Source organism: Varanus komodoensis, unplaced genomic scaffold, assembly GCF_004798865.1.
Source record: "Varanus komodoensis strain SLA01 unplaced genomic scaffold, ASM479886v1 scaffold10, whole genome shotgun sequence".
Classification (NCBI taxonomy): Eukaryota; Metazoa; Chordata; class Lepidosauria; order Squamata; family Varanidae; genus Varanus; species Varanus komodoensis.
Window position 1 is genome coordinate 34,577,817 of NW_025335269.1, and position 22,800 is coordinate 34,600,616.

Consider the following 22,800-nt stretch of genomic DNA (forward strand, 5'->3'; position numbering starts at 1 on the left):
AAGTTTGTTTGGGAGCCTTTGGGCAAGCATTTTGTCAAAACCCTTTTGGAAATTCAAGTGAACAATGTGAACTGGATCCCCTGTCCACTTACTCTCAAAGAATTCTATTAGGTTACTGAGTCAGGACTTCTCTTCACAGAAGCAGTGTTGATTTTCAGCAGGACTTAACCCTCTATGTGCTTACTGATTCTATCTATAGTAATGCTTCCAAGCAATCATCCAGAACTGAAGTTAAATTAGCCCCATTTTATTTTATTATTTTATTTTGGCATCATTGAACACATTCCTCTTCTCCCAGACATTTGAACTGCTTTCACATATTTTACATTGTATTTTTTTATTTCCTGTGCTGATTTTATTTATTCTGAGTTACATATTCAATCCTTTAGTATTATGTTATCTGCCCAGAGAACTTCTGTAATTGGGAGGATTTAAATGTAAGAAAATAAATCATAATACATATTTCTATAAATGTCAGAAGGAAAATGGCCAGAGAGATGGTTGGACCATTAGACACCAAAAAATTGAAAGCAGTGCTAGAGGAGGATAGGGAGGCTGCAGAGAAAATTATTAAACTGAAATGAATACGTTGCATCCATATTTCCTGTAGAAAAATGTAGGACTGATATTCTGCCTTAGATGATTCTTTCAGGGTGAATGAAGAATAAGGCCAAACAGAGGGGATAAGAGATGAATTTCTAGAACAGGGGTCCTCAAACTTTTTCAATAGGGGGCCAGTAGAAAGGTGGCAGCTACATGTGCGGGTCGGTGGGGGGGGGCTGGGCGTGGGGGCTGGTGAGGCATCCTTGGGTGCACGCGAGGTGGCATTGGGCATGCGCGGCGGTGGCTCACTCAGCTCGGAGATCTTCCAGTGAGTTCAAAACCATCTCCAAGCGAGCAAGCCAGCCACCGCCTCCAGCCCGTGCTGCAAGGCAGCAGCACGTGCGGAGGAGACAGGTGGTGGCGGCTTGCTCCTCGGAGATGGTTTTGATCTCGCTGGGAGATCCCCCAACAAGTCCAAAACCATCTCCGAATGAGCGAGCGAGCCACCACCTCCCCGCCCGCACACGGGCGGCGAATAGCGGTGCCGGCCGGATAGATGGCCATGGCGGGCCAGATCGGTCCCGCAGGCCGTAGTTTAAGGACCCATGTTCTAGAACCTATACGTAAGCATTTAGCAAATCACTTGGTTGAGAAGGCATTCACTCAAGAATTCTTCAACAATAAACTTCTTTTTCAAAAATATGCCTTGGCTCAACAGGACTGGAAAGTGGACTATGTCATGCCAAATTAAGAAAGAGATCCACAGGAAATCCCAGAAACTACAAGCTTTCTATCTTGTTAGCATGATATCTCATCAGGGTTAATTGGCAGAAAACATAATTAAAGCATGTACAAGAACAGATTTCTGGAGGAACACACCGTGCGGCTTCAGAAAAAAAGCTTGCCTCAAAAACTTTTTGGAGTTCTTTGCATGTCAATAACTATGTAGAAAGTGGTGATCTGGTTTACACTGTATGGTTAAACTTCAAAGAAGGCTTTTGGCAAAGACCTTAACCAAAAGCTTCCAAGTTAACATATGAAGAGATTTTAATCTTTTTACGGATTAGCACCTTCTTCAAACAGCAAGAAGCAGAGACTAAATCGGCAATTAAATACGAGACTGGGCTTCCTCTGTACTTGTATTGGCACTATGATTATTAAACTTGTTCGTAACTGACCTAGAGTACAGGTGGACAGTGCAGTGTCCAAATATTCAGGTCACTAATTATTTGAGCAGCCTTGAAGAGCACCAAAAGAATTTCTCCACACTATTTGAATGACAATATGACAAGTGAATTTAATGAAAGAATAAAGTACTACATTAAAAAAAAACTTTACATTGAAAGACAATGAACTAGTGGTGACTAACCCGAAGATAAATATTAGGCAGTTTGGGGAGCTCAGTGGGGCTGTAAGACCTTGGAACTGGGAACTTAGAACTCCAGATACCCAAACAATGTTATCATCTCTTCGTGCTGAAGGAACTTACTCTAAAAGCCCAAGGAACAAAGTACAAGCCAATTTTTAAGCACATGTAAATTTCACTGATTTCAGTAGAAAAGAATTCCATGTGCTTGCATCTACCCAGCTGAAGTTAATAGAACTTTAAAGTATGCAACATTGTTTGAATTATCAAATTAGACCCTAACACTCTGGTTAGTCAGAGCTTCAATGCTTTCTGGAAACCAGTGAAGCAGCTCCACTCGTTTTTCAAGTAACATGACAGCTGCCAATGAAGTTCACTGCAAATCAGCATCACTACGTAAGTGGAGGGAGATGTTTTTGCCAGTGGTAGTGTATGTATTTAACAGGCATCAAGCCCCAAACCCAATATCTTGGTATATTCCAATAAATGTCCTGGAAAAGTTGGCTTGAGATCACTTGCTTATCACAGCTGATTGCAGAGGTAGGCCTTGGGCAGACAGTTATTGAGAGTGAAGAGCCAGAAACTAGGACTCCGCAGTGGAGTCAGATGCTGCCTGTTGTCTAGGCAATTTACCAACTGGAAGGGCCATGCTGGGGGCAAGCCAGCGTCTAAAGAAAACTTGTAGCCCAGCTAGTTCACCCCTCACAAAAGCAACACAAAATTCCAAGGACTCCTAGTTTTAAATCAGGTAGCTCTTGACACTGACTGCTAATGATTCTGGGACTTGGCATCTGAGACTGGGGTCAAGGCAAATGAGCTACTGCTGAATGATGTGTGGTAAGATCACAGACCCCACTACAAACAGAGAAATGAAAAAATGTGTGACATCAGCCTCAGTAAGGGACAAGTTAGTAAGATGCCTCTGAAATGGCCAAGTAAGAGGCTGCTTTTTTGGCTGACAGAAACATTCATTCTTTTTAGGCATTCTAGCATTCCTCACTTTCAATTCAAGCCTGTTTTCCAGGACCCTGTTCCTGAATTTACCCATGATCACTCAAGACCCAGATTTCAGACCCTGACAATTCTTGAATAACTTGTCACTGTTTTAGCTCCTTTGAAGATTTATGTGAGATTACTTTTGATGTTCCAAGCATGCTGATATCAAAATCTCATGTGAAAACAAGGGAGGATTATTCCCAGTTGCGTCTTGTGTCTAAAAACAACTCGTGTCTCATGTTTTTAGCAAGTTTGCAGAAAGAGAACCTCCATTTTCAGCTTGCCTTTGGTGTTACTACATCATATTTGCATCTATTTACTGCTCAACAGAGGGCTGAAGCTTGGCGTTTGAACTAGCCGCTCTATACAGACAGCAAAGCTGCTTAAATGTTCAGTTGACAGTCTAGAAAAACATTTACCTTTGTGCAGATTGTTTTCATAGTATGCAGCCTATCAAGTGACTCCTGAGGATTTCCTAAGTACTGTTGAAGTTCAGCATGCAAAATCCGCATGGAAAAAGGAACCATGGAACCTAGAACAATAAACAAATATGTAGATTAGTCTTATTGCGGCTAGGGAATCTGTTTTTACACGAGAGGTTCAATCCAGATTTAAGATGCATGAGCCTGGCTAATGGAAGTAGATTTTCTTACTCCTTCTTTCTTACTGCAGCCCCCCCAGACACCAGGTTATATAGTTAGGAAATCCTGCTGAACTGGATGAGCTGGAGTGTGGGTGGGAAGTAAATTAGGTGAAGTCCTTATTGTGGTGGAAAAATCCAGTCCTGGAACTAATCTAGATAAAATCTGGTGTTTTCACAGAGGCAAATTAAAGTTCTAACACACACCTCAGTGAGATCAAGTTATAGATTTCTAGACCAGCCTTTGGGTTTTTTTGGATGTACACCCCAACACAACTTCATTAGCCCTCTACCACTGCAGTTAATTTTTTTCTCTAAAATCTGTCTTAAAATTTTCAAAACAAATGATCCAAGGAAGTGATGAGCAGTGCAGTGCAGTACAGTGCAGTGCAATATGCATTGCTAATCCTATTCAGTGCAATAGGATTAAATCCTATGTAAACCCTGTTCAGGCTAGTGTTATACACCTGCACTTTTTACACCTGCTTGTAATATATCTGGTTAAAAACCAATAAACGTTTCCATATTCTACACATACAGAACACCACCTTCCAGCTCTTGTGATTCTATTGTTACTCAGGAACCTCCTTAGCACAGTACAGTGTTACTTCATCATGGGTTCTTTGGGGTTGTTGGGTTGGTTGAACCCAGAAAGCATGAGTTATGTAAAGGTTAAGCAACACTCGCATAACCCAAACGATGTTATAGTGTTATGTGAGGTGTTAACTTTCATACAACCTATGTTCAACGGATTCACACAACATGACAACCCTCAGATGAAACCTGCATAATGGTATCCACACTTGCCTCACACACCCCACAGTCTCTCTGTGGGATAAATAACCATGAATCCTAAACCATATTAGAATTGCAAATGCCATTAAAGGTCAGCAAATCTGTCCTTCGTTGCTGTTGCTATCATCGTCTTCAGAAACCGCTGTTAGCCCTATACTTGAAATAGCGTTGAAAGAAAGCTATAACTCATTTTAAAGTATTTTTATTTTATTTATGGTTTACATATTTGCATCTGAGAAATTAGATCTTAATATGCTTGGGGACTACAGCATCCATAAGTTTACCCCTGAGCCTGACCAAGTGGAAAAGTGGATTTGTTTGGCAGAAGCTTATTTGTGACCTGGTCATTTTGTGATGAGGCGAGGCAGGGCAGGGCTGAATGCCCAGCACATCAGAGAGGTAAACGTGATCCAAGACGGCTATTTTCTGCAAAGGGCTATTGGTCAATATATGCCTCACAGCAACCACAGGTGGTGGGATGGTGGCTCTGCTAGTAACACAAAACTGCCTAGAAGTCTAGAGTTACTCGGTAATGTCTTCTTAACCACTGGAAATTCAGAGCTTGAGTCTCTTTTCTGTGTCCTCACAGCTGTCTATTTTCCTGTCACTTGTGCTTTTGATACCCAAATCACTTTTTTCTGCCTTATTACATTCCTGCTACTCACAATCTACCCTTGTTCAGACAGTTATGGAACTAAAAAGCTTCACTCCACAGACCCTCTGTGTTCACCACACCACAGAGAAAAATAGGACTTTGCTAGCTCCAAGAGTGGTTATTAAGGAAAGTTAATGACCCTACATGCTGCTGCGTGAAGGGCCAACTCATTAGCACAGAGGCTGGCAGGCCATGCAAATCCATAACCTCATCACAAAAATGTAATGCCAGAGCTAACCTCATAGCTTCATTTTAAAGCGGTGAATAAAGTTGGCAGTCAACCTGCGCACTGAAGTAAATTTCCTACAAAGTGGGGTTATTATTACCTGGCTCAACTCAGCTTGGGTGGTCGCAGGAAACTCTGTCCCCACTTCTTTATTACACCAGAACCCCCGTCTGGTGCAGAAATGGGAACACCACGTATAAAGGACAGGCCAAATCTGAGCTCTGCGAGGTTCAGAGTCTGAGTGTGAAACTATTTTCAGAGGGCTAAGAGACCATCACAGGTACAACTTATTGGGAGGATTCCATGGCTTTGCAAAAATGACATTTGTCCCATTTCCCAATTGCATCCAAACTAAGTTAAATTATTACCAACCATTTTCACTTTCAGCTGTTTTGTAAAATCCAGACTGCATTTGACAAATACCAATTGCTTCTTTGCTTTTTGCACTCTAATTTGCTTCAAGTATTTCATTTTCTTAACTGCACTCTAAAAGAAAAATGCTTTCCATGTATATGAATACACTAACTGATGGAGAAAGAGTCACTTAATGCTATGGCAGGGTACGTAATTGCAGATATGTAACTTCAGGTCAAATAAGATCAGCAGTTCCTTTACAATGAGAGGAACATATGCAAAGCTTGATACTAAAAACATATCTTTCTACTTATAACTCAGGACAGAAAGAGGCAACAGGTACACATCTGGCCCTCCACTCACTCCTCAATTCTTTTTAGCCACTGATACAGCCCCTCAAGAGCAGCTCCTTCTAGATTGCAGAAGATGACAAGGAGAAAAGGGCCTGAGGAAGAGTTAAATGGTATTTTGCTCCAGGCAGTTTTGCTGTTTTGATTGGCTTTACTCATTTTATTCTTTTTAATACATCCGATTCGTTGCATGACCTTTAAAGTTTGGTGCAAGCTGCCTCAGGAACCAAGGATGAGAGGCGGGACATATGCACATCTACAAACAAACAAATATGGACTGTAACCCATGAGATATAGTGCTACCTACTCTGATGACCTGCCTAGCATAATCACCTCACTTTTGGCCAAGCTTTGATATTCTGACTGCCTTGCCAAATTCCCCACTGACAACCAATTCTCTTGAATGTCTCATTTTAATTAAAAGTATCAAGATAGATAGGATATATCCACAGCCATGCCTGTGCAAACATTTGATATACTTAACTCCTTTTGTGTCGGGTAGTAATTTCAATGGAAAGGCAGGGCACATTTTATTTTAAAAACAGGCTATTTCATACCAAATATCCAGACCTACCCATAAGATTAAAAATTAAACAAAACAAACAAGTGCAAGATAAAAGTCTAGCTACAGAACACTGGCTGATACCCAATCAACCCTTTTTGCCAAGAGAACAGTTTCTTTCAGTAAAACTAGAAGGGTTCAATTCCCACTCTCCTGCAGCCTGCTATGCACTGTCTGTTCTGGAGGGTTGGAGGAGCTTTCTGGAGGGGGATGCTAAGGGATTGTAGGGTCCAGAGGGAAGAGAAAGTCCCCCTGCTTTAGTGGAACTCTATTCACCCAGTGTCTGAGTTCACCGATTAAAATTAAAATCACACATTATTGGAAGCATGCATTTATAAAAATACCATATGATTTCTTGTTGAACTATTCCATACATACTTCAATTAATATTACTAAAACCTTGATATAATCTAATTTATATGCATAACTAATTTATTGAAAATAGATTTGTGATTCTGGAATACATTTTTTAAAACTAAGAAACATATTTCCTCTCTTTCTGAAAATAAAATATCAGGTATGTAAGAATTAGCTCTTCAGACTGCAATCACCACCATCTTTTAACTGCTACCTCAAAAATATATGAAAGTAGGTCATGGGATCACAGAAGAGGTAATCAGAAGGTAAACCTGAGAAGGTAGATTGTTCTGAACCGTGTGTGTGCATATGTGTGTGTGTGTGTGTATCTGTGTGTATACAAACACTTATAGCCATTTGTGTCTGGATAAGCACGCACTGTCTGGATGGGTGTGAAGGTTTAAGAATATAAAGGGCCCCAAAAGTCACTTACTCAAGTTTCACAGAGTGCAGTGAGGGTGAAAATAGCATGAAGACATTTCAATAAAGGCTCATGAGTTCTGCTGATAAAAAGTAAAAACAATGAAATGAGAGAAGCACAAGAAGTGCTGACTTTGAAGACTTAACTGACTTGAGAGAATGCTCAATCAGAACTTTAGTTGAAACAATAAGATTTGATTTGTTGTTCTATGACACCGCCATATTGTTTTTCATCAAAGAATTTTCTTTCAGCTTCCTCTTGCTTAGAATTAAGAAGCCAGGCTGGAAGGAGCTATCATGGGAGAGCTTAATCCTGTTGAAGGAAGACTCTACAAAAATGTGACTTTTCACTGGATCCCAAATGGCAAAGGAATTGTGTGTGCACGCACACACACACAACTTGTTGGAGAATCTTAATTAGAAAATATAAGCAAAATGAATTCAGGCCAGCACTGGGCAAATAAACAGATAAATCATTCAAATAATCCATGTATATGATACCACTGAAAATATTCATAAACAGAAGAGAAAGCAGATGAATCCCTCCCACCAATAAAACCAAAAGCAAATACCATCTTGTAAACCTAGTTCCTAGTCTTTTTGTATGCTTCTGAATGTCCTGCATAGAATGACAAAACTATGGAATTACAGATCAGCCCCTACAGATTCATCATAATTAGCAAAGTCATTATTTTAAAAAGTAATTAAAAGCTATGCATGGCACGGAACATGCACCAAAAGAAGTTTGCAATTTTCAATTAGTTGTGTAAGGACCCATTACGTATAAAATATAAATGCAACCATTCTTCTTACAGTGAAATATATAATACAAGGGATAAAAAATGAGTTTCTTAAGGAACTGCTTAAGAAGAGAGTTAAAGTATACAAGGATAGAGGCTTGTAATATGAAAGTCTGAACAATGAATGGTAAAAGAGAGGCTATTTTTGCAGCACTGCTATCAAAGGCTGATGAGGAAAGATTTAAAAGTTGGACAAAGCCAAACAGTTCACATGAGGCATACCTATGAATCTTTTTCAGTGTGACAAACTGTGCGCTATCTAGGATTATAAGCCATGAAATATCCTTATTGGGAAAAAAACATAATATGGGGGCTTATATAAACAAGGTGCATTGGTTAATCATGGCATGCTAGAAAAATGATGTATATCTACAGGTATCTCACAACAGCAGCAATTTATTTGCAGAATAAATTACATAGGTCCAGAAGACTACATTGCTTTTAGCAAGGTCTGGGTTGTTTTTGCATTGTGTAGACCATCCTGAACATGGCTAAAAGAGGAATTTTTGTGAGAAACACTGACAAACTATTTTGGGACATTATTTAAATGGCTGTAAGCCATCCTGAGTGAAAGCAGCGGCAGAAATTCTTACAGAAAGCAAATGCATATATTGTGTGCTCCTTACTGAAAACTAAATGGGAAATTTGAGTGCAAGAGATGTGTATCTAAGGACACACAGGAAGAAAGCAGAAGTTAGGCTATTTAGTACTGGCTAACCTGGTAGAGAGAGAAATGGAAAGAAAAATAACCTTCAAAATTCTTCAGACACAGAATTTCCTTGTGCTATGCCAATTATTGCTAGCACTGATGATGTTAGGCACGGAACTAGCTGAGTAACAGCAGAAATAGCTGCAGTTCTCTAATTTGTGTAATGGAGAGAAATAAGGGTTGAAAATATAAACAAGGGGGAAAAGCAACCAAGTTGTCATCTTAGGAGGTTGAACTACAAGGATCTCCAGTGTGGAATCTGGAATTTTGAAGAGAAGAGAAGGAAACGCTTTCAGCAGCAGATGAGACTGCAGGTTGTTACTGCTTTTGCGGCAGCCACTAGAGGGGGGACACACCACGTTCTTCAAGTGTAACCTTGTCAACTTGCACACTGAAAAAGAAGCATAGTTTCTGTTCTTTCACAGCCTTACCTTTTTCCTCTCCCCCTCATGTCGTAATTACTTCACCAAAACACTGCAACACACCTACGTTGTTTCAACGTTTTAGAAACATGCAATTTATATACATTTAAAAAAAGACAAAACTAGAAGGCGGTAAAGAAAATTCTTCAAGCAAAAAGAAAACTTTCAAGATCTTGCAACAAATGGAAGATGGATAAGACAACACGCAAAACAAAGCCTCCTGTCAGTTGGGTGTGCGTGTGTGCGTGCATGTGTGTAAAATTGCAGCAAATCCATAGCAGTCAAATAAAGCAGAATCTCAATGATCTGCAAACAGATGACAGTGTTCATCTCCCACTCCCCTTTATTTTCCAATTTGCTTCCCATATCCTGGATGTGAGCACTTTCTGAAGCCATGAAGACTCCTCCCCACCTACTGTTTCCATCCGCAGAATCCCTCATTTTGGTAAAGTGATTAAATCTTCCTGACTTAATTGCCTTTTAAGAAAGGAATCAACAGGTAATATATACTGGATTTCCGGGTCCAAACGAAGGGATACTTGCTTGTCAGAATAAGAGCTCAGAAGCCAACAATGTTTCCCCTGCCCCCCTTCCCTTTCTCCCACGTGTTGTGCAACTACAGCTTATTTTAAATGTGAGGGTTCAGAAAAGCAAATAGAGCTCTGATTTCAAAAGGCCAGGCTATATGTCACACCTTTAATGAGTGATCACGTGGAATATGCCCCTCTTTGTGCATTTAAAATCCTGAAGACACGCACTCAGCAAAAAACAGCTCCCTGACATAGGGAAAGAGGGATGCTGGGTAGGTTGTTCTCTTTTCCTTCAGTCAAACCATTAAACCAACTCAATTCCAAAGAATGAGTGATTACCAAAGAACAAAAGAACTTCAGGAAAATAAGTTCCTAAAAGTTCACTTACTACTGAAATTACCTTTTGCAGAACAGATACCGAACAGCAGCTTTCTACTAAAACTGAGCTTGAGCGTTTCAAGCAAAATGAACAAAAATTATACCTGAAACCCTCATCTGAAAAACGCAATAAAGAGGAGCCTCATGGTGAGCTGAGTGGAATTCAAAATGCAAGTCAACAAGACCCAATTGAGGTTTCCCAGCATGCCGGCTCATAATGAAGCAGACAGCCATGCAGTCATCACACAGGACAACCACAATTGCTGAGAGTCGAAGGTTCATTCATGCTTTTTCTTCCCCTTAGCTGGTGCATGGCACAACGTCTTTTCCACTGGATCAGGTAGGGTCTGCACTTGAACTAGTCTTGTTGCTGTGACTGTCTGAACTAAGTTTAAGCAGCTAAGCTTTAGTGGAGACATGGCCTACACACTTTGAAGCTGTCATCTGCAGGCAGGCAAGTTTCCCTAGAAGCCAGACCTATGGATTATATACATCATGGCATGCTTAAAGAATAAATTCATTCAGCTTTATTTTAATTAATAAAAGGAGCTGCAAGAAAAAGGGAGTTTCTAGATTCACAGTGAAGAAAGTTATACAGAGCGAAGTGAAGCACACTCAGTGTATCAGAAAATGATGGTTTAATTGGGCGACTGAGATTCATGCAGAGAAAGCGCGTAAGAGGAAGATGTTATTTTGGAATAGAAGGTAAAACATTTAATCTAGTTGCAAAAGATGAAATAGTATGAGAAAGGTTAGAGACATCCATGGAAATATACAACATTTCTAGCCTGAAACTCATAAGCTGTTCTAAAATTAAATGCATTCCACTTAATTCAATGACTATTTTGAATTGATCTAGATTACACACATGAATTAAATGTAATATATTTTCAACCGCTTTCATAATCATTATTTATTTGTATCTTGACACATTTGATTGCAAAGTGCATTTTAATTGCCTAATTCGTTTAACTATTGTGAATCAAAATTAGATAAATAAATCAAACATTTTACAGTTATGCTTGTACCACCAAAAATGAAGAGGAAAAATTAGCAGCTATCAGCATATTATCATGGATGATGGTTATTGCACAGTAGCTAAAATACATGTATGATTTATATTGATTTTACCATTAAGATTAGCTGCTTAATGACACAGATTCTGCCTTCTTTTTCAATACAGTTTATTTCAAGGCAAACTCTGAACTGTGTACTTTCTTTCTCCAAGGCCACCAGGAATAATGATGTGGCCTTTGTTCATAAAAAAAAGAATTGAACATCTGGTACATCAGCAGTCTTTGGGGTAGGAGGATCAGCTGGATCCCTGCACTATCTGACTTTCTGATCTGACAAAAGTTCAAGTTGTTAAGTCCTAGCAGTTAAGAAACCAGAGAGTGGGCAGACAAATAAGCTCTCTGATTATGTCTGCTCATTCACTGATTCTAGTTTTTTAAAAATTTAAAGCACAATTCAATGTGTTTTACACTGTAGACATAACACTGAACTATTGTTAATAACGAAATATAAAACTTAATGATTTAGTACTGGTTAGGAATCTGCAATGCTCTTTTGATGACTAATAAACATACTACTTAGTTATTTTTTAAGATCTGAGACAAATAGTGAAGGCATAGTTTAGGATATGTAAGTACACAAAATCACCAGCAACACTTGCTCGTCATTTTATCAGCAGAGGTAGTGTAACCAAGATCCTTTAAACCGGGAGAGCAGACATATTTATTTATTTATTTATTTATTTATTTAAACCATTTCTATGCCGCCCCATTCGCCAAAAGCCTCGGGGCGGCTTATAACAGCACACAGCCACAGTTAATGTTAAACGTAATTTGCAAATTCAGTGGGAGCCATGTTTTCACAAAATGGTTTGCAGCCAATCCTTAACCATGGTTTATATATGCAGATGCTGGACCATAGTTAAGGAAAGCAGAATATGGTTAATATGTGGGGTGGTATAAACTGGTGTCCTGCAACAGCAGGGGGTTGGAACTGATGGCCTTCATGGCTCCTTCCAATGCTAGTATTCTACGACTCTATGATTCCTTGTGAATTTGTAGGGACACAGGTGGTGCAGTGGGTTAAACGGTTGAGCCATTGGGCTGTTAACTGGAAGGTAGGCAGCTTAAATCCGCGTGACAGGGTGAGCTCCCGCTGCTTTGCCTCACCTCCTGCCTACCTAACAATTCAAAAGCATGCAAATACAAGTAGATAAATAGGTACCACTTTGGTGGGAAAGGTAACAGTGTTCTGTGTGCCTTGGTGTTCAGTCATGCTGGCCACATGACCATGGAAGTGTCTTCAGACAACGCCGGCTCTTGGGTTTACAAACAGAAGTGAGCACTGGCCCCAGAGTTGGACACGATTACAATGTATGTGCAGGGGAATCTTTACCTTTACACGATATGTAGTAAATTTTAAGAATCAAATGAAGAATTATTCTTAACATGTATAATTTTCAAAGGACTCTACAGAGATTAAAAGTAAAATGGAAAATAGCCTACAAATTCATAAACTCACAGACACAATATTAAAAAAAGGAGACAGAGAGAGAAAAAAAAGTATTGTCATTTTCTTCTTCAGTCAATGGAACCAGTGGCCAGAATGGTTTTCTCAAGCAAATGAAGTTCCTCTTGGTAGATGGCAGGTATAGACTCCCGGTAATGGCGAACATGATTCCATAATGGTGATTTTGTTGTAAAAAAGCTGCACAGCACAATCCTGCCTATGTCTGGGAGTGGCTTCATTCTGGAGAGCCAGTTTGACAATATTTCTTCCTCAGTGCCACCTTAGGTGGGGGGAAGTGACTCTGTATGGAGAAAATAGGGACTTGTCTTTCATTTACTGGTCACTAATACCCAGACTCGTTGATAATGGCTGGTCAGTCATTTAATTTTTCAAATGGTATTTTTCAAAGCACAGCTACACAGCTTTGCACAGCTGTGAATAACTGCATTATTCTTCTATGACCTCACTTAAAAAATACTCCAGCACACAAAGATATCTTTGTGGTCACAAAAATTAAGAGAAAAATAGCAATGGTTTTGAAAAGAAGAGGGACTATCAGTAGCAGCTTTTCCTTTTAGGGAGCCTCTAATACATGTGAGGAATCGAGGACAGTGCTTGATCAGACTTGTCAAGTTTCCTGCTTCCTTCAGAAGGGCTTCCCACCATACCTCCCTCTTTCTTCTTTTGGTGCTCAGTCATATGGGTGGTGAAATCAGTGTTATGAAGGAAATAAAGTTTGCAACATCTTTTTAAATTTTCCCAGTTATACTCTTTTTCATTACCTTTTCTCAGAATGCTGACAATGCAAACATACCCATTTCTACAGAAGCAACTCACATTGACTTCAACAATGCTTATTCCCAGGTAAGTGGGCTGCCCACAAGATAAGAAGATGTGCTTGTGACATGACAGTTGGGGAAGTATGAGAGGTGTATCGGCTTTCATGCTGATTTGAAGTGGGGATTGAATAATTGATTTTTGGAGGATGGAGAGAGGGGAACATAAGGCAGACTTTGAGATGAGGAGAGGGGAAAAAACACCTTCAGAATTAATAGTTTCTCTTGCTATCCAGCATCAGCAAAGATGACCAAAGAGTGTAAAAAGTCAAAATAGCTCTGAACCTCTAAGTGAGGAATGCATGATGAAGATGAAAGGCTGACGAAAGAAACTGTGGAAGCTACAGCTACAACAGCTCCCCTGAGTAGTGGGACAAAGGAAGGATACCTTTGCATTTGGACATGGCACAAAGCAAAAGGATGCCGTGGTGTTGTAAAATACAAATCCTATCAAATGAAGTCATACACACCACTGCACCTATGTTAAGCAATGTTTTTTTAAAGGCTCTGGTGCGGTACAGATTATCTTTCACTCCACCCACTTCTCATATAATGACAGCAGTATACAGCATCAAGTGACATGAAATCATATTGTAAAACTTGTAAAATCCTGTTGATCTGGTTTTGGAAGCAACCCATTTCTTCCAGCCGCATCATTACAAACTGGTGTGTAGTACAGAAGACCATTATAAATACAACAGTACTGCATGGTATTTATTGATGCGTGTCTACAGAGAAGCAATTGCATTGTCAGGAATACCTGCACTGCAATGCTTCTGAAACAAATGGGCCTGAAATGCAGAACTCAAAATGCTTCAGCCACTGGGTGGTATAATAAATAAATAATCCTTCATACTTGTCTCTGTGCTGAACTTTTAACAACTGTAGGTCACCTGGAAGTGAAATGAGAACTTCAAGAAGGCAGGACTTTATCTAGAAAGTTGTCTTAAATGGTGATAACTTGGGTTTCTTTCAACTATTCATTCAGCTTGTACTTGCAAGTTTCACTGTTGTCAGTGAAAAATTTAAGCACATTCTTAAATCTTCCATTGAAATCACCTAAATGCTGCGGATGTTGGTTGCATTTTGCCCAACATGATTAATATTAACAGTAATTTAAAAAAAAGAATATGAACAAATTTACCTTTCCGTCCTGGATATACATGTGGGTAATATTCATAGTACAGATCAGGCTGGTCTAGATTCCCAAATGGTTCAAATTCCATTTCAGCATTTTGGAAATGGCCCAATTTCACCAAGAGTGCTAATCTTACAAACCACAGCTAGAAAGTTGAAAAAAATTAAACGTGTCAGAACCTTAAAAAGCACAATAAACTTTGCTATCAGTTTTTTAATCTCTTAGGTATGACAAATAAAAGGCTGATAAAAGCATGTTCACAAATAGCCATAAAACAGGCATCTATTGAACTGGGATTTTTTTTAAAGCCCTCACATTCTGGAAGTAGTTGTGTCTTTAACTAATTCTGACTTTATTTTTGGCTCCTATATTATATTGTTGTTGTTATTGTTGCTGTTGTTGGATTTATATCCCACCTCATTAGCCAAGGCTCAAAATAGCACATGGCTATAGAGTACTGTGTAGAAATGATGACTTGTATGCATCAGTAATATTTAAAACTTAAAGACTGCAGCTGCTTTTAAAGGAATGTCTTTATAAACTATCATCACAGCACTCCTGAAACATCTGTAACACAAATGCTCTTCTTAAATTAACCATCTAGGCACAAAATTTGTACGCTTATTAATATCAGACTATACTTTTCCAGGCTAGAAAAGGCAAAGTAATACATATTCATCTCCAGAATCAAAATGAAGTCCATTAACCTGTGATCCATTACAAATCTCACATCTGCTTTAGGGAAAATAAAGTTTTCTGTTCCTGTGCTAGCATCTGCAAGATTAAACTTGAGTATATAAACAAATGAAGGAAGGCTTTAAGAATGATACACAGGGAACAAGCAATCCCATCTTGTCAGATTATTAAACCAATCAGATAGGATCTGTTTCTTAATGCTAGACTGGTATCTACACTACTGATGCAAGTTATGTACAAAGAATATATACATTAGCTGCAGGCACCTAGCTTGTGTTACATTTTCAACAGGATCCTTGAAGCGAAACAAATTATTCATCCTGCTTTGAAGTGTGATTCTGGAATGCAGGAAAATGTGAATGTAACTGATGGATATTTATACCTATCCACAAAACTGCAACCAAACTTTTGTCTGACTGAAAGGCAAGCATACCTGTAGAGAGTCTGTTGTATGACTTGTGGGTATGCCACTTTTACCATAGCCTTGACCATGGGCAGTCAGAAGTCTTCCACATAAGTCAACTGCTGCTCTCCAGTTTTTGCTGCTCTGGTGGAAAAGGGGTAGGAAAAGAAAAAGAACAGGTTAAATAAATTCAGCTGCCTAAAACTTGGAGCTGCTTATTTTCCTTGAAGCAGCTACAGCTTACCATTAGTAATAATGACAAGGTCAGTAAAGCTGGCCAGTAGGAATCAGGATATCATTTGTCAAAGCTGCTTGTATAATTAGGCAAAAAACTGAGCCAGGCATGACTCACAATTTACAATTAGAAGATTGCAAGTGTAAAACAGATACACAGTTTATTAGGAGGGGCCAGAGACTGTTCCATTCAGAAACTCAGTGATGAGTTTGTAATGCATCTGAAATATGAAACATTTTTGCCATTACACAGAATTATATCTATTCTTACCCAAGAACTCCCTGTTTTATTCTTTCTGGAAACAAATTATGTTGCTATTAGCTTTGAACCAATGAATTCATGAATGTCATTCAATAAAGTTTACTTGGCAAATACAACTGGGTCAAAATGAACATTTTAGCGAATATACTCACTTGAGATTTTAAACATCTAACCATTCACCCAGATGTGGTACCAAATGAAAGAGCAGCATTATCCCCCAAAGGAGGAAAGAGAGGTCACCGTCCACACAAATGAATTTTACTTTCTGAGATGCAAACTCGCTGATGTATTTATTAGACATCTGACTGAAATAACAGGCAAGTGTTTGGTGGCTGCCACAATGGATACTTCAAGCTCAAACATATATTCAATATCAGAAGATTTTTCTCAGAAGAAGGCCAACTTATGCCTATCCTGACTCATGATGAGCAAAAAGAAAGCCATTTCTCTGTGTTAAATTCAGTCAGTTCAGAACGGTGATAGAAGGGAAGAATTAACTTTATCCAGGCTTTTACAAAAAATTATCAATGATTGAAACAGGCTCTGACGGGGTGAGTTCATAATTGTAGTTATATATGTTTTCTTAAGTAATATATGTTTTCTTTACTGCCCAGAGAGTGTTGGCTATTGGCTGGTATTAAAAATGAAATAAATAACTAAGGTGAAGTACTGTAATTGTCTTGAATGGCTGCACTGGGAAATAAAACAAAAATACTATAATAAATAACCCAGTAATGGCATCAGACTACTAAGACACCATAGACTAATTCTGTGAAAGCAAGTAGTAATCAGGCAGAAACCACAAACCACAATGTACATTAACTATTTTGCCCCTTTGATGTAAGAAAAAAAATATTTGGGTATTTATGCACCATTTTTCCAGTCTTCTCTAATCCATAAGGCTATCCTTTACAAACATCCTACAGTGGCACATTAGATTCAGTTGGGAAGCAGGCAGACTCACACCATTCATTTATTGATCCATGACAATGGAAGTATTTATTTATGCTCAAAGCGAAGAAATAAGCTTGTGTGTTGGCCTCCATCACGAAGTAATGATGGAGAAAAATGGCAGATTCTTGCTAAAACTTCCAATATGCACTGGAATTCTCTCCATGTTCTTCATCTTTCCTCTTCAAACAGCCCTAAACTTTCTGTGGTTAACAGTTTCTGACTTTTGCTTTCTGAAGTCAAAGTTTCCTGTTTTTGCAAGCACCAGGAGACCCCCTTTGCTACTAAGCTGCAGCTGAGTGGTAATGCCTACAAAAAACCAATCCACCATTTTTCCACTGGGCCCCCAAGAACAGCTTGCACAGCAGTTGGGATGTGATATGTTTTTACAATTGAGACTACAGTCTGGTACAAAATGAAAACCAGCCTCAGGTTGCTTTTCACACACACTTCCTTCCCTCCTTTCTCTTGCTTGTCTTCTGATTTGCAAACTATGTTAAGGCAGAAGCCTCTACCTGCACTACTTTATGAACTGGGTCATATCATACTATATTTGTAAGGCAACGTGAGGGCATTATTTCAAATATCTTGAGCACATTCAAGTATAAAAGCAGGAATGGAGGTGGGGGAAGTGATGAAAGGGAAGAGTAAGGATACTTTTTTGACATTCTGGTTTGGATAATGGTTTGAAAGAGTGAACAAGTGTTAAGGCCAAGCGGCCTTCCCTTTCATCTCCTTGACCTTAGTGTTACAAAGAACCTAGCTTCTATTAAGTCAGTGTACCTTGCTTATCCAAACTTGGAATTCTGGCTTAATTTCAGTAAATAAACCAAGAAAAGAAACCAGAATCACATTCTGGTTTATTTTCTAAGCTTGTTAACTAGCATTAAACCAGAGTTCCCTGGTTGGGCTGTAACAAGAAATACTAAGGTAAAACAAAGAACTTCATGCTGGAGACACTGCACAAGAAGAAGAAAGGAAGAATTTAGCACCAACATTAGTTCTCATGGTTTATGAAACTACAAACAATTACTAACCTGGGTCAGTTCTTGTTAAGTTCTTTAAAGCAACCCTTAAATGTTGACTTAACTAAAGAGTCTTTAAAGTTACTGTTTTTTGTCATATTAAGGCACGATCATACATGAATAACTCTGACGGAGTTTTTATGGGACAAAAGTTAACAGTACACCTAACAGTACACTGTTCACACCTTCTGCCACCTAAAAATAAATGAAGAATCCAGAAAAAGTGTGAGAAGCTTTGAATATGGGATATTTGTAACTGAGATGAGGTATTCTTAAAGGAGGAATGGTAATCATAATTTATGAAACTGTGATATTGTTAAATAAAGGTCAGTTCTTTATGAAAATGTATACCTGGCCACTACATCATAATCGAACCCAATGCATCTCATAATTCCTTTTGGACTGCTCTTTTGACAAGAGACAGAAACAACATCTTAAATCATTATGGGTGAAGCCCCAGTTCGGTTGAGCTCACTGACTGAATGTATTGTACTACAATGAAAGAAAAAAAATCATGGCATGCATTTGTTAAGGAAATAGTGTCATGACATTTATTAAAGGTTACCATGGTACCACTGCATTGACTCTCTAATGAAATTTCTAGAGATGCTGAAAGATGCTTATGGGAAAGCAACTTGGGAAAAATGGTCCAAAAAATTCTACCTGAAACTTGGAAGAAATTTCAGAATACAGTTCCTTGGCAGGTAGTGGCTATGGCAGCAAGTGCAGATTGCTTGTTTAACAGGTATTGTTTAACTCATCTTGTCAGTAATTGCTGGTGCCCACTGTAACTGGTGAAGTGGGGGGTGAGATCAAGAAAAGCAGAATGAGGCACATCTAGTGGTTTGCAACAACATAGTAAAGCACTGATGCACTCATTTTTGCTAAAGCAGCAGCAACGCTTCACATTTAAAAAAAGAAACAGTAACCCATTGCAGAAAGGAAAACCGAGTCCTATCCACTGCAAGATAATGTCTGCAAGTCAGTAAGTCTGCACACAGGGAGTATGCACAGTACATGGAGAACCTGTACAATGCAATATAGAGAAGCAGGACTTTAAATTCAGAAGGAATGCATGGCATAAGGGGAAACAGAGATCATGATAGCAAGGGAGATTTTGAATCTGATATTAGTAGGACACACACTAAAACATTCCTTTACACTCCTAGTTTTTGAGCACAGCAGCAACACAGAAAAGGGAAAGTGACACCAGGAGTAAAGCAGAGGAATGGGTGACACCGCTGACCCACAGAAGACCATCAGAATGCACTGCCTGGAGCCCACAATGTCCTGCTGTACCCTCAAGACATTGCATGGCATTCAACAATCACCATCCCCTCCACAAGTTCTCCTGTCAACGCCTGCTTAGAAATAACAGTGAAAAGCGATGTGATACAAAATTCCAGCTTAGTCCTAACTACTAACAAGTAAGGAGGATTGGCTTAGCCAAAAGTGAGCAGGGGCAGGAGGATGTGAGTATGCAAAATCTTTACATATGCACCACATAAATCTCCAAAACCAGCCCTAAATGATAGTACGGGTCTCCTAGGACCCTCATTCTCCTCAAAATAGAACTAAAACACTGAAATACCTGCTGGCTATCACTATTTCCCATCTGGTCTCTGCAGCTGTGTGGCAAAAAGTAAAAACCTCAACACCTGCACTCACACTTGTTCATACACACTTTCTTCCTTTTTTTTCTTGCTCACTCTCAAAAGAAAAGAAGAAATCTTCTGCTAGCACTCAGTATTGCCATACCTACACACTCAGAGTGGCAAAAAGTGAAATGATTTGTTCCATGCAGCCCCAGAAAGAATTACAGCAAAACTGAGAGAACAGATTGGTCCTAGGAAATGTTTGTCATCTGCGAGAAACAGTGTTTGGACAATGGATGCATTCTTTACCACCCCTTCTTCCCTGTTCTTTTATTGTCCCTGTTTACTGTTTGCGTGGGGTGCCACTCATAATGGCCACAGAAGGCCATATACATGGTGTCCTATGCTGTCTCTAGAGGAAGAAAAGGAGTAAAGAGCATGGATAAAGTTCTGCTCCTTTCATGCACAAGCAAAGCAAGACAAAAAAGTAGTGGTGGTGGCACTAGGAAGGCAATTTATTTTGCTCAGTTTTGGGACTGGGCTGGGTGCAAGAGGCACTTGGAGGACAGACAAGTGGGGGTGGGGGATCCTGGGATTTAGTTATCAAGCTTCTTTTTTCTCTGTTTTACTCCAGTTGGCCCATATGTTTACCTACAACATACTAGAGCACTCCAGATGTTGCTGGACTACAACTCCCATCATAACTCATCATTGCCTATGCCGGATCAGACTAACAGAAGCTGCAGTGCAGCAAGGTTCCTCACCACTGTTTTACAGGAATCCTGCAAGATAAGTCAGTATTATTGCCCCCATATTGCAGGTGGGAAGCTGACAGAACACTGGCTTGCCTAAAGCTACCTAGTGACTTCATGTGAGATTTGAGCTGGTTCACAGCTCTTAGCCACCAGACTAATCCCATTTTCATAGGCCTTGTTCAGTTACGCATACAAAGTATCCTGTATTTTAAAATGATCAGAGGCAGATGACATAAAACTAAAGGAATGGACACCATCTGCTCTCTGCTGTATGACATCTGCAGCAAAAGCTGAGCAGTTCAGGTGATGTAGTAGAATAATGGAGTGGGCATAATATATGAATGTGTAATTTCAAATATAATTTCAATATTTTGGGATGCTGATATTACATTGTGGAGGACCATCTATTTACTTTTCTGAAAAAAGCTACTAAAGATCATCTATTTCCCTAACAAAAACAAAGACTAAGACACTTATCTTTATGATATACAAATATTACAATTAAATGAAAAGTTACTGTGAAGCTGTTTCATCATAACTTCTGAGCAACAGACAACCTAATAATTGTAGGTTAAACCTAATAAACCTAAGTACCTGTGAAAAAGTGAAGGTATTGCTCAGGGTGAAGAAACCCAAATACGTAGCTCATTCTGGTTTGATTTTGAAAAGCATTCAAATCATGGTTTCAGAATGGCTGGTACAGTTAACATGAATAATAGTTTGCTGTTCAGATGACATGGCAAGTTGGGGTTAAGCAAAAACAGTCCTGAAAGCTTGCAGACTCTTCTTCATAGCTGTACCAGAATAGAAAAGAGGGCATGGGAACCTGAGGCCGTTGCTCACTCATGTCATGGTCAAGTGTGATGCCCAAATGCAACCAGTGAGAAACCAGAAATAAGATTCCCGCTAACCCTTAGATCTCCCAGAGCATAGGATGAATACTACCATCAATCTTTCATTTTTTTCTAGAATCAGGTAAAGAATGACTAGCTGTAACTCCTTGAATTTAGTGGTTAAAAATACAATTTAAACTGAGAAGCCTTTAAAAAATGTTGAAGTAAAACTTCCTGGCTATTTGAGTAAATACACTCAAGACCTACAGCTTATTATATTTGGCAACATATGGGAATTCAACATTAAATCAGAAAGACAACTAACAGAATGTATACGATTTTTTTCCAAATGGAGTCTCAAATGGGAGTCATTAACTCTACATGCAACACCATTAAAATGATTAAAATGTCCTCCTCCATTTGCCATGACATTCTTCTCCAATGTAAATTACTCTGATAGAACACTTTGACATTACTTAGAAAAACTCAGTCAGCAACCCCTTATAAGGCTAAAGTTTGTCCAGAGCTACTGCTAGCACAAATCTCAATAATAAATATTGCAAATAAAACACTTAGTCTCGTACTTGTAAATTTTCTGCATTGAAGAATATTAATTTCCTATTGCCCTACTATGGCTACAATCTTATGCTCATGTACCTGAAAACAATCACCACAGAAATCAATGGGGCTTACTTCTGAATAGACAGTTATGAAAATAGTGTGATTGTTATTCATTTCAGGAAGAGGTTAAAATGTAGACTCTTGATACAATAGAGGCTAATTAATATATAGTCTATGTGGCTAATATAGGCATTTATAAATACTTGCTACATTAAGGCAGCAATATTACACAGAGGAATTATTTATATCAAATACAACTAAATACTCTACACACCAATAAACACAAGAATCTCAAATTTAAAAAAACTTAAATTGTGACATGTATATTTTATAGGCTCTTTAAAGATTAAGGCACTGTGACTTCAAAATTACTGGTATTTAGACACCAGGCGATTGTTATTTGGACAAAATTTAAGGCAGAATCCTATGTATGCTTTGGCAAAAAAGGTCCTATAACCCTGAGCATGGATGGTTGAGAAATGCTGAATACAGGAATTTTTCAGTGTATAATTATATGTAGGATGGCTCTCTTTGTGGTCTTTCCACCTCTGAGCTGAAGATTACACACTGAATTTCCAAGAGACAAAAAAGTAGTCTTCTATATGGGTGACACTACACAATTTTTACAGCTTCCTCCTTCGTGCATGGAGTAATGCAGTCCAAACATTTGGGTTCATCTTTGGGTAGTGACAGCTCAGTGGTACATAGATTGTGTGTGTAGAAACTCAGCTTTAATTCCAGTGATCTTCAGTTACAAGATTCAGGAGATAAAGAGCACACTGGGGAGATCCTGGACAGTTGCGACCTATCAGAGTAAACTGAATG

General features: G+C 39.0%; 1 protein-coding gene across 2 annotated transcripts in view; it reads right to left on the reverse strand.

Moving 5' to 3' along the window:
- Positions 1–22,800, reverse strand: part of TRAPPC12 (trafficking protein particle complex subunit 12) — a 64,054-nt gene that overhangs the window by 24,306 nt on the left and 16,948 nt on the right. For both annotated transcript variants that reach the window (XM_044418703.1, XM_044418712.1), the window contains 3 exons: positions 15,730–15,843; positions 14,607–14,745; positions 3,325–3,437 (listed from right to left, as the gene is read on the reverse strand). In XM_044418703.1, the coding sequence (XP_044274638.1) occupies positions 3,325–3,437; positions 14,607–14,745; positions 15,730–15,843 (366 nt within the window). The remainder of the gene's footprint in view (positions 1–3,324; positions 3,438–14,606; positions 14,746–15,729; positions 15,844–22,800) is intronic.